This window comes from Bos indicus x Bos taurus, chromosome 22, assembly GCF_003369695.1.
Source record: "Bos indicus x Bos taurus breed Angus x Brahman F1 hybrid chromosome 22, Bos_hybrid_MaternalHap_v2.0, whole genome shotgun sequence".
Classification (NCBI taxonomy): Eukaryota; Metazoa; Chordata; class Mammalia; order Artiodactyla; family Bovidae; genus Bos; species Bos indicus x Bos taurus.
In genome coordinates, this window is record NC_040097.1 from 53,310,892 (window position 1) to 53,327,980 (window position 17,089).

A 17,089-nucleotide genomic window follows, 5' to 3' on the forward strand; every position below is an offset into this window, starting at 1 on the left:
TCACTTTCATGCACTGAAGAAGGAAATGGCAACCCACTCCAGTATTCTTGCCTGGAGAATCCCATGGATAGAGGAGCCTGGTGGGCTGCCGTCTATGGGGTCGCAAAGAGTTGGACACGACTGAGCGACTTCACTTTCTTTCTTTCTCAAGAAATGACCTGGGGTAGGGCAAAAAAAAATCAAAACGTGGGCAACTTTCAAAAAGCCAATCTCAAGAGGTTCCTTTCACTCAGATGGCTTGAAAAGATTAAAAAAAAAAAAAAACAGTGGAAAAGATGCTCCACAAGGCTATTATTAGAGAAATGCAAATATGACCTGCAAGGAGATATCCCTTCACACCAGTCAGAATGGCCATCAGCAAAACGTCTAGAAACAGTAAATGTGGAGATAGCTTGGAACACAGAAAACCCTCCTAAGCTGCTGTCTGGAATGTAAATTGGTAAGAGGCACTCTGGAGAACAGTATGGAGTTTCTTCAAAAACCTAAAAACCGAGCTGGCATATGATCCCACCACCCCACTCCTGCGTGAATAATCGAAGAAAACCAGAATTATGAAAGACTCATGCACCCCTATGGTTAGTGCAGCCCTGTTTACAACAGCCAGGACATGGAACCCACCACAGTGTCCACTGACAGACGAACAGAAAAAGAAGATGTGGCACATGTATGCAATGGAATATTACTCAGCCATAAAAAAGGGTGAGATGGTGCCATTGGTAGCCACATGGATGGACCTAGACACGATCAAACTAGTGAAGGAAGTCTGACTGAGAAAGACAAACATCATATGAAATTGCTTACAAAAAAAAAGAAAGAAAGAAATTGCTTACAGTTAGAATCTAAAAATTCAAACGAATTAATCTGTGCAACACAAAGAGACTCACAGAGTTAAAAAATAAACGTATGATTCCCAAAGAAGAAATTAGGGTGGTACCCACTCCAGTGTTCTTGCCTGGAGAATCCCAGGGACGGGGGAACCTGGTGAGCTGCCGTCTATGGGGTCGTACAGAGCCGGACACGACTGAAGCGACTTAGCAGCAGCAGTGATGAATTAGGATGTTAGGATTAACAGATACACAAAAAGGACCTACTGCGTAGTACACAGAAGCCTGCCCAACTTTCTGTAACATCTTATACAGGAAAAGGATCTGAAAAACAGCATAACTGAACCAAGTTGCTATACAGCTAAAACACAACACTGTAAATCTAAAAAAAAGCAGTGCTTACCACATCCCCTCGGGCCTTGGGGCTCTGGGCTGGCGCCACATCCCTGGGGCCTGAGCAGGCTTTGGTCTCAAGGTTGAATTCTCATGGGGCTGGAGGAGCTGGGGAGGATGAGCCAAAGAGCCCTTTGCACCCGTGGTGCCAAGTCTGCCCCAGATGGGACCACAGTCCAGATTCAGCCAGCCCCGTGAAAAGCTGTTCCAGGTCCAGTGCACCCAGATTGGTGGACCCGCTGGGCTGGAAGAGCTTGAAAAAGTCTCCCCGTGTCCTGGTGGCCGGTTCCCAACTCCAGCCTCCTTCAATTAGTTGTCCCACCTCTGGACACAACAGCACCCTCAGCCTAGCCCTTTTGCAGGGGCTGGGATTTCTTCCTGGTGTGAAAGGTCAGTGGAAAGAAGGAATGCGACACAAGCCTCAGGCCATTTCTTTTCCTATATTCAGCTCTCTTTGACAACCCAGGAAAACTGGTTTAAGGCTCTGGATGCCCAGGTAACCAGACCTGGGTGTGAAGAAGTGCTACCACCTTGTGGCCACTTCCCATAACTACAACTTTAAAACCCTTGCTTATGGACACTTCCTGGGCTTCCCTGGTGGCTCAGAGGATAAAAAAAATCTTCCTGCAAGGCAGGAGACTGGGGTTCCATTCCTGGGTTGGGAAGATCCGCTGGGGACGGGAATGGCAACCCACTCCAATATTCTTGCCTGGAGAATTCTATGGACAGAGGAATCCGACGGGCTACAGTCCATGTGGTTGCAAAGAGTCAGACATGACTGAGCAACTAACACACACACGTGGACACTTGCTGTTCACAAATCTGTGGGGCTGGAAATGACATCTGCCCTCAAGAAATGTCCTGGTGTAGGTCTCGGAAAAAGAATTCAAAACAGGGCTGACTTTCAAGAAGCCAATTTTAAGAGTTACATTTCACTCACAGTGCTTATTTATATTCCCAAAAACAAAGATTTCTTGCAGAGCAGCAATAAATGCTGAAAATCTTGTTGTTTTAGCTATTTTGTCCTTGTCAGTTTCTGATACGCCCGGTGGTTTTTAGAGCAAGTAAAGGCTTCAGAGGCGTGAGCAGTGAGTTGCCAGAGCCTGGACGTATCCAGTGCAGTGCTGAACTCCAGTGTTCTGGCGTGTTGCCACTGAACCCAGCCTGCTCAGTGGTTGGAAGATTCACGTTTCAATGTCCATCACAATTAGCTCAGTGAAGTGCTGGCACAGCCTTCATGAAACAAAAATACCAGCTGTATTTTCATCCAACAGAACATGTAGAAGCTAAACCCAAGATCGGCAATGTGTTGATAAATGTTTGAATTGGGTGACAGTCACCCCTAGTCCATTGGGCTTCCCTGGTAAAGAACCTACCTGTCGATGCAGGAGAGATAATAGACCAGGTTTGATCCCTGGGTCAGGAAGATCCCCTGGAGGAGAGCATGGCAACCCGCTCCAGAATTTTGCTTGAGAATGCCATGGACAGAGGAGCCTGGCGGGCTACAGTCCATAGGGTCACAGAGAGTCAGACACGACTGAAGCAACTGAGGACACACCCCCTAGTTTATTATACCATCCTTTCTAATATGTTTTTCAATTTTCAGAAATTTTTTTAAAAAGTACATAATTTTCTGTAATTCTCATTAAAATAAGAGCTTTCCGAGTGTGGATAAATATAAGCCAGTAGTTAAATCTGGGGTCAGGTGAGAGGGAGCAGGGAGATTAGAATGGGTGATGTGCTTGATGTTTTTCTGTATATCTCTGTGATGTTTATTGCACTAAACCTATACTACAAGGCTTTTTAGGGGGAAAAAACAGTTACCTTAAACCAGGTACTTATTTTTAAAAAGAAGGCTCTTCATAAGCAAAGACATTGTCCGGTAGAAGACCGCCCCTCCACACTAGAATGCAGTCAACAGCTATTTGCTGGAACATGCTGTGAGCTCGGTGCTGCCCAGCAGGGAAGCGTGTCCACAGATTATATAGAAGTAGACTCTCATCCTCTCTGCTAATGAATCCTTTACCAGACAGTTCATGCCAGGCTGACAGTGGCAAATAAACTCACCCTTCCCTCCACGAAAGGGGACACGAGAAAGACACCTCTTTAAAACAGCCCTTGGCCTCCTGCTGGTCTCAGAAATGTCCCAACCAAGGGGCATTTCGGGCCATTTCATTGCACATTTAGATGGGGTTCAGGCTGGTGAAGGAGATCAGCCCTGGAATTTCTTTAGAAGGAATGATGCTAAAGCTGAAACTCCAGTACTTTGGCCACCTCGTGCGAAGAGTTGACTCATTGGAAAAGACTCTGATGCTGGGAGGGATTGGGGGCAGGAGGAGAAGGGGACGACAGAGGATGAGATGGCTGGATGGCATCACTGACTTGATGGACATAAGTCTGAGTGAACTCCAAGAGTTGGTGATGGACAGGGAGGCCTGGCGTGCTGCGATTCATGGGGTCGCAAAGAGTCAGACACGACTGAGAGACTGAACTGAACTGAACAGGCTGGTGAAGATCAGGTTCACTGCTGAGAGAGGCCAGTTACCTTCCTCAGAAAAACATGGTGTAAATGTCAGTATCAGAGACTTTTTAGGAACAAAGGAATCATCTTGATTAGCAGCAAAAGTTTAAATTTTTTAGTTAAAAAATTAAAATAGAGAAAGAGAGAGGGAATGAAGCAAAATTTTTCTCTTTCCTTTTTTGACCTTCAGCAGGCAAGGCCTCTGGTGTGTCCTGGAGAGGAGATGAGGTGGGATCACCCGGTAGGTGGGCAGGTGTCTGCTGTGGGCAGAGGGAACTCCACAAAGAACAAGATGCTCACAGCGGGGGAGGAGGCTGTGGAAGCCAAAGTCACCTGTCAGTCCTCCAAGACACCCCCGAGGCCCTATGACCTGCCACCCCTGAGTCTGAAAGACAGCCTCGGGGAAGCTAGTCAGACTCCAGCCCACGAACCAGATATGTCATCAGGAGAGCAGAGTCTTCCGCATAGCAAATGACCCCAGTAACGTCCCGTGCTCATCACTGAACCGCCAGGGCACACGCTGCTCAAGCAAGTGGCCCCCGGCAATCTTGGTTACAGGGAAAGAAAGGAAGGCAGGAAATTTGGGCTTTGAAGTCTGAATTCCTTTCTCTCTCTCCCATGTGAGCCTTTTGTCCATCTGGAAGGTTCTGATCGAGAAACTCCAAGTTCAAGGCAGGATCAACTGCAGTGATCTTAGGGTTAAGAGTGAAAAGGTCAATGGTGTGGAGGAAGGGAAATAATGATATATATAGTGGTGGGGGTTTAATCGCTCAGTTGTGTCCGACTCTTCTGCAACCCCATGGACCATAGCCCGCTAGGCTCCTCTAAGTCCGTGGGACTTTCCAGGCAAGAATACTGGAGTGGGTTGCCATTTCCTCCTCCAGGGAATCTTTCCCACTCAGGGATAGAAACTTCATCTCTTGCATCTCCTGCATTGCAGACAAATTTTTTACCACTGAGCCATCAGGGAAGCCATTGGGAATTTCTAAAAGGAATTCCCTTTGCAGTCCAGTGGTTAGGACTTCACATTTCCACTACAGGGTGTTCCATTCCTGGTCAGGGAACTAGTATCCTGCAAGCTGCATGGAGCAGTCAAAAAAAAAAAAAAAGATTAATAAACAAAAACACCAGTTATATAGAGTTTGCCCTGTGCCAGTGTGTGAATTCCATCAGCATTCCACATCTACCAACTCATTTAATCCTCAAGACAATCTTACAAGGTTAGTACTCTCCACTGAGGTGGAAGCTGAGTCTTAGTACCTTGCCCAGATTGCCTAGAAGATGAGTACTTACATTTATAATAAGCGAACTGCAAATAATGATACATGGTAGCCACAAATTTCTCCACCGGATATCCTCCTATGACAGGGGTGAGGTTCTCCTCACACTGAATTTTGCATTCCAGGACCTCCACATAATGATCTGAAAGAACACACAGATTTTCAGGCGGTGCATTCATTATTTTCTTTATGCCACTTCTGCCCCACCCCCCCCAAAACAATTAAGGCCAAAATGATCATGATAAAATGATAAAAGTAAAATATTTGCACTACTTACGATAAAGGGCCAAAATCTTTAATACATGAAGCATGCTAAATCAATAGGAGAAGGACAAATGCTGGCTATAAAAATAGCCAAAAAGATGCTAACAGAAATTATAAAAGGGGCTGATAAACATTGTGAAAAGATCTTAACCTTATTTGTAATTAAGAAATCCTAAAATAATGTAAGCTATTAAATTGGCAAAATGTTTAAAAGTTGACAACACCCAGTGTTAAGGAGAGAATATCGAGATTCACAGTCTCATATTTTGTTGGTAGGAGCAAAAAAGGAACAAGTTTTTTGGAGAACGATTTGACAAAATTTATCCAAGGTTAAAATATACATATTCTCTAACCCAGTAGTCTCCTTCTGGGAAAATGTTCTTTAGACTTGGGCACACTTAAGCAAACAAACTTGAAAGTAACCCAAATGTCAATCAGTAGGATGGTGATTAAGAAGTCATGGTACATACAAATAGCAGAATCCACACAGGTTTTAAAAGAGAGCAGGCAGACCTAAATACAGGCACATAGAAAGATGTGGAAGACTACATTTCCCAGCCACCTTTGCAGTTCAGCTGAGACCATGTGACTAAATGAGCCAATGAAATGTGGACAGTTAACAACTGATGGATACTACTTCTGGAGCTGGTCCCTAAATCCAGCGTGGTCCTCAGCCCTTCCCTTTCCAGCATGATGGTACACATTTTGCCAGCAAGACTGTGGAGGAGTAGGCACTCTCCCTGGTTGGTAGGAATACAAAACAGTACCTTAAAATACCAAATAATTTACTGAAACATTCACCCTGAACCATCAATCCCACTGATGCTGACTTTGCAAACACATTTCCATACTTAGCAAACAAGAACAACAAAAAAGAAACCCACTAAAATTCCCCAGTACAGTAGTAGATGTTATAGCAAAAGATTGAAAGAAAGTGAAAGTCGCTCAGTCGTGTATGACTCTTTGCGACCCCATGGGCTATACGGTCCATGGAATTCTCCAGGCCAGAATACTGGAGTGGGTAGCCTTTCCCTTCTCCAGGGGATCTTCCCAACCCAGGGATCAAACCCAGGTCTCCTGCATTGTAGGTGGATTCTTTACCAGCTGAGCCACCAGGGAAGCCCAAGCAAAAGACTGGAGCAGCCCCAATGTCTACCAGATGGTTGAATAAACAGTAGCACACTCTTACCCCGACCCTCAACGGAGTACTCGGCAGAAATGAGAAGAATAATGAAACAGTCTCTATGTACTAGTTAGGATATACTGTTAAGTGGAAAAAGCATAAAATAGAATAGTGTGTAATGTAGGGTATGTATTCTGTATGGAAGAAGCAGGCACAAAAATAAAGGGGAAAGTGGTTTTATATTTACATAACCTTTATAGGAAAAAAAAGATTCAGGCAAGAATTCTCAATACTGTGCTAAATCACTGCATGGTCAGGGGTGAGGGGGTGGAGAACAGAGAATCTAATGGACAGCAAGTTGTCCTCGTCTGGAAGCATCTGTCCATGAATTATTCATTTCAACAGTAATTATACTGGGGAACTGGAAAGCACTTCTCTTTCTAGTCAGGACCTAACTGAGAAAGCAGGAGACGTTTTTCACATTATATCCCTTTGTCTTTCACATGCGATAGTATGTGCTTATATTAACTACCAAAAATAAAGTTTGAGATTAAGTGTTAATCCAGGGTAACCCCCTCAGGTGAGACACTATTTCACAGGTTAAGAGGTGAGACCACGGTCAGAACACCTGGGTCTAAATCCTAGCCCTTCCGCTGAGGACCAGAAGCACTGGGCTTGGGAGGTGGGGGAAAAAATCAGGAGTTTGGGATTAAGGGATACACACTGCCATGTATAAAACAGGTAAACAACAAAGACCGACTGTATACATAGGGGGCTTCCCCGGCGGCTCAGCTGGTAAAGAACCCGCCTGTCAGTGCAGGAGAGGCAAGAAACAAGGGTTTGATCCCTGGGTCGGGAAGGTCCCCTGGAGAAGGAAATGGCAACCACTCCAGTATTCTTGCCTGGAGAATCCCATGGACAGAGGAGCCTGGGGGGCTACAGTCCACGGGGTCGCAAACAGTCAGACATGACCGAGCAGGCACGCCACGCACTGTATACAGAGCACAGGGAACTCTGCCCAGTATTTTGTGATAACCTATAATGGAAATTATATCTGAAAAAAATGTGTGTGTATATATACATATGTGTATATGTGTAACTGAGTCACTTTGCTGTATACTTGAAACTAACACAATATTGCAAATTAACTATTCTTCAATTTTTTTTTTTTTTTGCCAAGCCGGGAGTCTTGTTTCCTGACCAGGGATTGAACCTGTGCCCTCAGCAGTGAAAAATGCTGAGTGCTAACCATTGGACCACTGGGGAGGTCCTGGGAACTAGTGTTTAATGGATACAGAGTTTCAGTCTGAGAAGATGAAAAAGTTCTGCAGATGGATGGTGATGGTGGCCTCACAGCAACCTGAAAGATTAAGAAACTAACCAAGTGCAATGTGTGGACTTTATTTTGAACCTGATTCAAACCAACAAATTATAAATGTAAGGGACACACACATATATTTATGCCATTTCTAAGACGACTGGGACACTGGATATTTGATGATGAGATCAAGGAACTGCTGTTATAATTCTTTTAGGTATAATAGTTTGGTGGTTATGTTAAAAAAAAAAAGAGTTCTTATCTTTTAGAGATATCTATTGAAACAAAATATACAAAATGAGGGAACACCTGGAATTTGCTTGCAGCCATGAAATTAAAAGACGCTTACTCCTTGGAAGGAAAGTTATGACCAAACTAGATAGCATATTCAAAAGCAGAGACATTACTTTGCCAACAAAGGTCCGTCTAGTCAAGGCTATGGTTTTTTCCTGTGGTCATGTATGGATGTGAGAGTTGGACTGTGAAGAAGGCTGAGCACCGAAGAATTGATGCTTTTGAACTGTGGTGTTGGAGAAGACTCTTGAGAGTCCCTTGGACTGCAAAGAGATCCAACCAGTCCATTCTGAAGGAGACCAGTCCTGGGTGTTCATTGGAAGGACTGATGCTGAAGCTGAAACTCCAGTACTTTGGCCACCTCACGCGAAGAGCTGACTCATTGGAAAAGACTCTGATGCTGGGAGGGATTGGGGGCAGGAGGAAAAGGGGACCACAGAGGATGAGATGGCTGGATGGCATCACTGACTCAATGGACGAGAGTCTCAGTGAACTCCGGGAGTTGGTGATGGACAGGGAGGCCTGGCATGCTGCGATTCATGGGGTCGTAAAGAGTCGGACATGACTGAGCGACTGATCTGATCTGATCTGAACCTGAGAGGGAAGAGGGGGGTTTTCAGATGATACTCTGCCATGAGTTGACAGTAGCGAAGCTGAGTCATGGGTAAGTGGGCTTTCTTCACACTCTTCTATATTTTGTATATGTTTGAAATATTCCACAATAAAAACGTTTTGTTAAGAAAAATAAAGGTACTCTGTAGAAAAAGAGTTTCACAAGCAAAAATTTACTAAAACAACAACAACAAACAACCATCCTGGACTCAATAACTGTAAAAGAGCTGCCCGCCTCAGGGTTTCTGAGAGTCATTAATCATCACGGGGCACAGAGACTCCAAGAAGCAGACAACCCTCAGACCAATTCCAGGCTTATCTGACCTGGGGCCCCTTCCAGCAAGGGGCAGTTTGAGGGTCTGTGTTCCCAAACCACTTAGAGACATCTCTTGGCCATTTCCTATCCTCTGGAGCATTGCTGCCCACTAATGGTTAAAGAAAACCCCTAGGGCTATTTATGTGTTTTCAATTTTCTTTTTCTTGTTTTGGCCAAGCCTGAAGGAATGCAGGATCTTAGTTCCTTGATCAGGATCAGAATTGAACCGGTGCCCCCTGCTCCCTGGGAAGCTCAGCGTCTTAACCATTGGACCACCAGGGAAGTCCTCAATTTTCTTTCTTTACTCTTTCTTGTGCTTTCCAAACTTCTTAAAATAAGCAGGCATTATTTTATCATCAGAAAATGTTTTCTTTTTCCCCAAAAGTTACCTTGTGTATATGTGTTAGTCACTCAGTCGTGCCTGACATCTTTGTGACGCCATGGACTGTAGACCGCCAGGCTTCTCTGCCCATGGAATTCTCCAGGCAAGAGTACCGGAGTGGGTTACCATTTCATTCTCCAGGGGATCTGTCTGACCCGGGGATCGAATCTGGGTCTCCTGCATTGCAGGCAGATCCTTTACTGTCTGAGCCACCAAAGTTGCCTTAGTGATCACTAATTATACTCTTCATTCTTGGAGAAGGAAATGGCTACCCACTCCAGTATTCTTGCCTGGGAATTTCCACAGACAGAGGAGCCTGGCGGGTTACATGCATGGAGTCACAGAGTCAGACATGACTTAGTGATCGAGCATGCAGACTCTGCATGCTGAAAAACTGCCATAATCAAAGTTATCTCCCTAAGCCGAGGTGTGAGATGCTTTGGGGCTCAATTTTATTTTGCTACAAGCCTGTGGGAATCTGCAGTCAAGTAGGACTGATGAAACAAACCTTCTCCACAGGCCTGTGTCTGAACACCGCACTCACTGTTCCTCTAGAAGCTCCAGCCAAGTCAGAGGCTAATCCATGTCTGTATCAGCCACCCCAGTTAACCCACTCTCATTTACGCTCAAAAGTTTCTCAGAAGCCACCCGAGTTTCCTAGAAAGCATGTAGAACTCGCAGGGGCAGCTGTGTCCTTTATGTCGAGGATAAAACCCACTACCAACCTGCGATGGAAAGATAGAAATCCTTGAAGTCCCTGATCTCCCGGGAGCCCTCGCAGGCAGCGAGACACTCATAGAAGGCCTTGAAGAAGTCAGGAAGGGCCAGCTCCATGTCGGTGATGCACGTCCTCCAGTTCTCGCCATTGTAGGCCCGCACGGCTCGGATGAACAAGCTCTGGAATCAGCGAAAAGTCTACATGTAAAAAACGCTGGAGAGGGTGTGGAGAAAAGGGAGGGATGTCGACTGGGGCAGCCACTATGGAGAACATACGATGTATGGAGGTTCCTTAAAAAACTAAAAATAGAGCTACCATATGGTCCTGCCATCCCACTCCTGGATATATGTTCAGAAAAAATGAAGACTCTAATTCCAAAAGATACATACACCCCTATGTTCATAGCAGCACTATTTACAATAATCAAGACGTGGAAGCACCTAAATGTCCATCAGCAGATGAATGGATGAAGATGTGGTACATATATACACATATAAAAAAGAAGGAAATAATGCCACGTCGATGGACCTAGAGATTCTCATGCTGAATGAAGTCAGAGAAAGACAAATATCCTATGATACCACTTATACGTGGAATCTAAAAAAATGATACAAACGAGCTTATATACAAAACAGAAATAGAATCACAGACAGAGAAACAAACTTATGGTTACCAAGGGGGAAAGGGATCAGGAGGGATATATAAGGAATTTGGGGTTAACAGTTACATATTACTATATATTGGGTTGGGCAAAAAGTTCATTTGGGTTTTTCCATAATATCTTATAAAATATAAAGTGGATAAACAAGGATCTACTGTATAGCACAGGGAACCTCACTCAATATTTTGTAATAAAGTATAACAGAAAAGAATCTGAATATATATATACATGTATAATTTATATATATACGTACACGTATGTATAACTGAATCACTCTTCTGTACACCTGACACAGTGTAAATCAATCGAAAACGAAACAAAAAGACAGGCTCTGGAAGCCGAGAGAAGTCAAGGACCGTCCAGACATGAAGAGACAGATTTGTCCTCCCAAAAGGAATCAGATTATCATGAAGCTTGACTCTCATTAACTCCGGACAAACTATGCTCACTCTTTTTTTTTTTTTTTTAATTAAAAAAAATTGTTTTACAATGTTGTGCTGGTTTCTGCCATACCACAAGGCAAATCAGCCCTAATTATGCACACACCCTCTCCCTCTCTAGCCTCCCTCCCTCCCCCACTCCACCCACCCAGGTCATCAGGGAGCACCAGGCTGGGTTCCCTGTGCTGCACAGTAACTTCTCCCCAGCTGGGAAGGCAATCAGTGACTTACCTACATCTAGATTTTTCTACCCTGTTCACAGCGGTACAGTTATTTTATTTAACTCAAAAACTAGCAGATGCTTGATAATAAAATCAAGTTTGAATCAAGGAAAAAAGGAAAATACCAGGGACAGAAACCAGAGCAGTGGCTGCCAGGGGTCAGGGGCAAAGACATAACTGCAAAGGGGTATGAGGGAAATTTAAAACAATTTTTTTTTTAAACGCAGGAACTTTTTAGGGGAGAAGAAAACGTCTGTATGATTGTGGTGGTAGTTGTATGACTGCACACATTTGCCAAAACTCATCGAATTATACACTTAAAATTAGAAGATTCGTTTTAAATAAATTATACCTCCATAAAACTGATTTTAAAAATCAATTCAAGGAAAAGATAAGCTAAAGCAAGGGTCAGAGGGCCCTTGCCCTAACAGCAAAGTATAAACTAGGAGTTTCACATGTCTGCACGAGTTCCTGGGTAGGGCAGCCACATGCCGGCCAGAGGAGACATCAAGGAATTCTTGCTACCTGTTGCCTCCACCAGGTACCAGGAATAACTAGGGCTGAGGAAGCAGCTTCATCTTCACCAGAAATAAGTAGAGATTTTGGACACAGGCAGAAACCTGCTAACTTGGAGGGGCCAGGACAGGTCTTGAAATACACATGTGGTTCTCCTTTGGGAGTTTTGTTTTCAGCTGCTCTGGACAGGGGGTATTTGAGGGTCACCCCTGGGACCTAGAATTTTCACCCAACTTAAAGCCTAAGGTTAGGAAGATGGATCTCCTTATATCTCCTGGGCAGGCAGCATCCCCTGGAAGCAAGACAGGCAAAGAACTGAAGCTTTGCCTGGAGATGGATGGGAGGTGGGGGGAAGGGGAGTGTGGGGCAGGGGAAGCAGAAATACCAGACCGCTGGCTCTGCAGAAATGGCAGGGTGGCAGCAGAAAGAAAGCCCTGCAGAGGGACTTCCCTGGTGGTCCAGTGGTTAAGAATCCGCCTTCCAATGCAGGCGACATGCGTTCCACCCCTGGTCAGGGAACTAAGATCCCACATGCCTCAGAGCTACTAAGTCCGCCTGCCACAACTATGGAGCCTGCATGCCCCAGAGCCTGCGAGCTACAACGAGAGATCCCGAGGCAGCCACATAAATGAAATAGAAAAGAAAACAAACAAAGCTCTACAGAGGGAGGATGCCCCTAAGCACAGTGCGATGGCCACGTGCACACAACTCTTTTCCCCAAACCCAGTGAACAATAACAGGGAGGAAAGTAAAAAGGGATCAATTCTTCTTACAGGAGATCAGGAAAGGAGCAAGCAGCAGACGAGAGATTTCAACAACTTTTGGAAAGACAGGAAGCCAAATGATCAGAGAGGAGGGTCCTCACGGGAGGTGAGCTGCACAACCCATAGACACCTGCAGACACCAGGGACTACAGAGGCTGGCACGAGGTGCGGGATGGAACGCTGGCTGAAAGTCTGAACCTGGCTGTTGGAGCCTGGCTTCCCCCGCCAGCAGCCATCTGCTCCCCTAAGGGACCACACCTTCCAAGTCTGTTCTAGAGATTCTACCCATAAAGGCTGAAGGCCCAGGGAGCAGGCACAGCAATCAAGCTGAGGTGTGGGCTGACACCCAGGAACAGGTGAGGCCTCCAACTCAGCCGTGAGATCGCCATCCCTCTCCCCAGACTGGCTCTCAGACACTCCGCCAGCCCTGCGGAAGGCTGGGGAATTCCTCCCTGGAGACCAGATGGGCTCCAGAAAAGAGATTTTGCCCACAATGTTTGAGGGTCACCGCTGGTGAAAAAGTGAGCTTGCAGTCTGGTCCCACGATGGGAAACCCTAGAGTCAGACCTGAGGCTCTAGGAGCTCCGGTGGGCACTTCCAACCCATCCCTCTGTTTTCAACCCCTGCTCCTGCCCCACTGGTACCCACACACCTGGAGCCCAGACTCGACAGGCCCTGACAGCAGTAAGTGCTCTGGACTCGTCCTCTTCTTACTGTCCTCACTCATTCCCCTCAGGATCCCCTCTGCAGATGCACAGACTCAAATATCCTGTAACCTGATGAGTCTGTCCTCCTAGAACCTTATTCCCCTTCCATCTTGAGGTATGTGCTGTGTGTGTGTATAAAAATACATGTTTCCTAGTTGCATCAGAGATGAAGACCTACTTCCAGGTTCTTCTGTTCTTAGTCATTTTCAGATGATTTCCAAGACCCATTTTTATACCATCTTAAAACTGAATGATCAAATGACCATATTTCTAAAATGCAGCATTTAAAGGGAAAAAAAGTGACTTTAAAATCACCATGCAACGTGAAATTGCATTCTTAAATGGATCAACTTGGTGTTAAAAAGGCAATCATTTTTTCTTCTTTTTTAAATTTTTTGGCCATACCCCACAGCATGTGGAATCCAGTTCCCTGACCAGAGATCAAACCTGCACCCCCTGCATTAGCAGTACGAGGTCTTAACCACTAGACCACCAGGGGAATCCCAAGGCAGTCATTTCTATTGTCATAATACTCATCAAATGTCATCAAAAATCACTTATCAGTCCTTCAGTGTCAGTAGCTGTTCACTAAGATACACTTATTCTAAAATTCACACTGCAACTAACCACTGTGTAAAAACCCAAATGTACCTCGTACGACTTGGTTTCCAAGTCTTTAATGTAGTCCTCGGCATCGGGCAGGCTCTTGTAATAAGCCATGTTTCTCTTCATCATCTCGTCATCAGGATGCTTCAGTAGAAAGGTGTGAGCAGCTGCAATGGCTTTCGGAAGATTATTTGCCTAAAGTCCAGAGAGGAGAGACAAGCACTACTCAGTGGGTGGTGAACGTGATTTCTGTAAAACAAGAACGTCTGTTCAGTCCTTAGGCAATTTTGTGTTTCTACACAGTGTTTCCAGCTAAGGGCTCAGTGATTTCCAAGGCCCAGCATACCTGGTCCAGCCACAAGGCATGAGCGTTCATTCCTATGGGTGAGCCAATGTACCCTCTGTGCCTGCCCCGATCTACTCTGCCGTCTCCACCCTGCCCTGCCCAGGAGGCTGGCGTATGGGCTGTCCCTGTGGACTCCCTTGCCCTCTAGCTTTCAGTGGGTTCAGCCCCAACAGGTGCCCAACAGGGGACTGAAGGAAGGGAAGAGAATAAGGCTGGGCTGTTTTCGTCCTGGCTCCTTCCCTTAATTGAAGGTCTCTCCATCTAGTATCTCTCCATCCATGTTACCCCTTCTGGCCTGGGAGGTGGGTCTCACCCCAGCTTTTGTAAGTAACTGCCTTATTCATAAGTATTCCTCCAGTTACCCTGTATAACTATATCACATCTTTTCTGCCAGAACCTTGACAGATAGATCAGTATTTTCCCAGGTCTCTCACAGAACCTCTGTTTCATCTTCCCGAGGACCCCCACCACCTCCTCATTCACTCATTCATTCACTCAGCAAATATTTGTTGAGAGCCTCTACAGGACAGGTGCTGTTCTAGGAAGTGAATCTTGGGGGCTGGGAGGAAGATCCCTGCTTATACATGAAAGTGAGTCCTCCCTTTCCCCACGACCTCAATCAAGAGACTCTTAAAAATATATATATATGAAAGTATAAGTGAAAGTCACTCAGTCACGTGCGACTCCTGGCGACCCCATGGACTATACAGTCCATGGAATTCTCCAGGCCAGAATACTGGAATGGGTAGCCTTCTCCAGGGTATCTTTCCAACCCAGGGATTGAACCCAGGTCTCCCGCCTTGCAAGCGGATTCTTTACCAGCTGAACCACCAGGGAAGCCCAAGAATACTGGAGTTGGTAGCCTATCCCTTCTCCAAGGGAACTTCCCAACCCAGGAATCAAACTGGGGTCTCTTGCATTGCAGGCAGATTCTTTATCAGCTGAGTTATCAAGGTATATATTCATCAGGGTATATAAGTATGTATATTTATTTAATTAATTAATTTGGCTGTGCTGGGTCTTAGTTGCAGCATGTGGGGTCTAGTTTCCTAACCAGGGATCAAACCCAGGCTCTCTATATTGGGAGTGAGGAGTCTTAACCACTGGACCACGTGCCTCTTTTATGTCATCCTGTTTTCTGCATTCCTGGCAGCTGGCAGAGTTCTTAGGACAAGGCAGGACTTGGTAAGTACCAATGACTTGGACAGGACATCACGACTACATAATATTTTCATGAAATTAATTCATGTTTCCCTCTCTTTCCCCCTCTCTCTCTTCTCCCCATTTGGTGCTGATCAGCTGATTCTGAGTCTCACTGCCTCAGGGGAGGTCAGGACATAGAGGTATGACCAAAGCTCTTGTACTCCTTAGAGAACTTGGCAAGTATGTGAAGAAGAGGAAATTGAGAGAGGGAACTGCAGGAAGAAGCTGACTGGCCTGGAAGAAGAAGACAGAGGAAGGATTTCCCTGTCGGTTCCGGACCCGAGGTTCCACTGCAGGAGATATGGGTTCAATTCCCGGTTGGGGAACTAAGATCCAGCATGCCATGCCACATGGCCAAAAAAAAAAAAAAAGAGGAGGAAGAGGAATCCTCTAGGCTAGAAAAAACTCCCTCCTTGGAGTCTGCAGGGGCAGCAAGGTCTGTGGCCCTTGATCCTCAGGTTTGGTACCTGCAGGCAGAGCCCAGAAGTCTTCAGGGAAGAAGGAGGTGCCATGAGGTGAGTGAAAAGGCTCGCAGAAAGGGATAGGGACACCTCCCTGTGTGGACACACGAGTGGCAGAGGGCCCTCCCCCACCATGGATGTCATGGCCCCTCCATGCCCTGAAATCACAGCACAATCTGGGGGAGCGGGGGGCGGGGGGGGGGGGGGTAACCCATACATGTGGAGGGAGACTCCTTCAGCCAATCCAGAGGGAGCCTCGGGGACAGGAATTAGGGAATTCTGTTTGGAGAGAGAAAATAAAGGAATATTTGGCACGGTCTGGATTTCTGACAATCAAAGGGCAGCAAACAGCCAGGGCAGAAACTACCCCACAGACGCGAGCCTAGTCATTTGGAGATAATGGCAGAGCCTGCCCTTCCAGATATCCGTGCTGATGTCTGAGGAATGCCATCTAGCGGCCTGGAGTGGGACTGTCTCCCTGCCCACCCCCCACCCCGCCTCCGCCCCCGGCCCCCTCGCCTCCTCTTCGGCCCCTCCCTCCCCCAAACCCCCCTAGACCCCTGTGGAAGCCTACAGCCCTAACCACCTGACCACCGGGGAATTCCCTTTACTGACTTTAAGTAAGTGATTGTCACAAGACCTGTAAAGAGTTTTGAAGAGAAGTTATGAATTTCCTAGCCTTTGCGGATGCCACGATGGACGAAACCCCTGCCTTCCGGTCACCCTAAATTAACTGTTCCTCCCCTTTTGCCTCGTTTCACATTCATCCGTATTTTAAAGAAATCAGAGCTTCCATTATTCTCCAGGTTTAAAAATAAAACGTTTCCCCCTTGATTATGTGACTCAAATTTGGCTCATACTGTATGTGCCAAAAGCTCTACAAAAAAGAGGATTAAATGAGTCTTTTTCAGCGTAAAAATATAGTGCTTGTATGAGTCAGCCATCATTTCTGAGTTCCGGAAATGTATTAATCTCATCCCTGGTCTATTTTAAAACTTTTTTTTTTTTTTTTTTTAATTGCTAGGACAAACATTCACAAATCTGATACTTTATATAAAGCTGTAGCAGGCATAGAAATAACCCAGTTTTTCTCCTATTTAGGGTTTTGTGCTATTTTAT

The 17,089-nt window shown here is 45.7% G+C and overlaps 1 protein-coding gene across 1 annotated transcript in view; it reads right to left on the reverse strand.

Moving 5' to 3' along the window:
- CRTAP (cartilage associated protein) overlaps positions 1-17,089 on the reverse strand; it is a 33,515-nt gene that overhangs the window by 14,855 nt on the left and 1,571 nt on the right. Inside the window, exons 2-4 of the mRNA XM_027522622.1 lie at positions 14,006-14,155; positions 10,053-10,224; positions 5,032-5,160 (exon numbers count right to left, since the gene is read on the reverse strand). Of these exons, the coding sequence (XP_027378423.1) occupies positions 5,032-5,160; positions 10,053-10,224; positions 14,006-14,155 (451 nt within the window). The remainder of the gene's footprint in view (positions 1-5,031; positions 5,161-10,052; positions 10,225-14,005; positions 14,156-17,089) is intronic.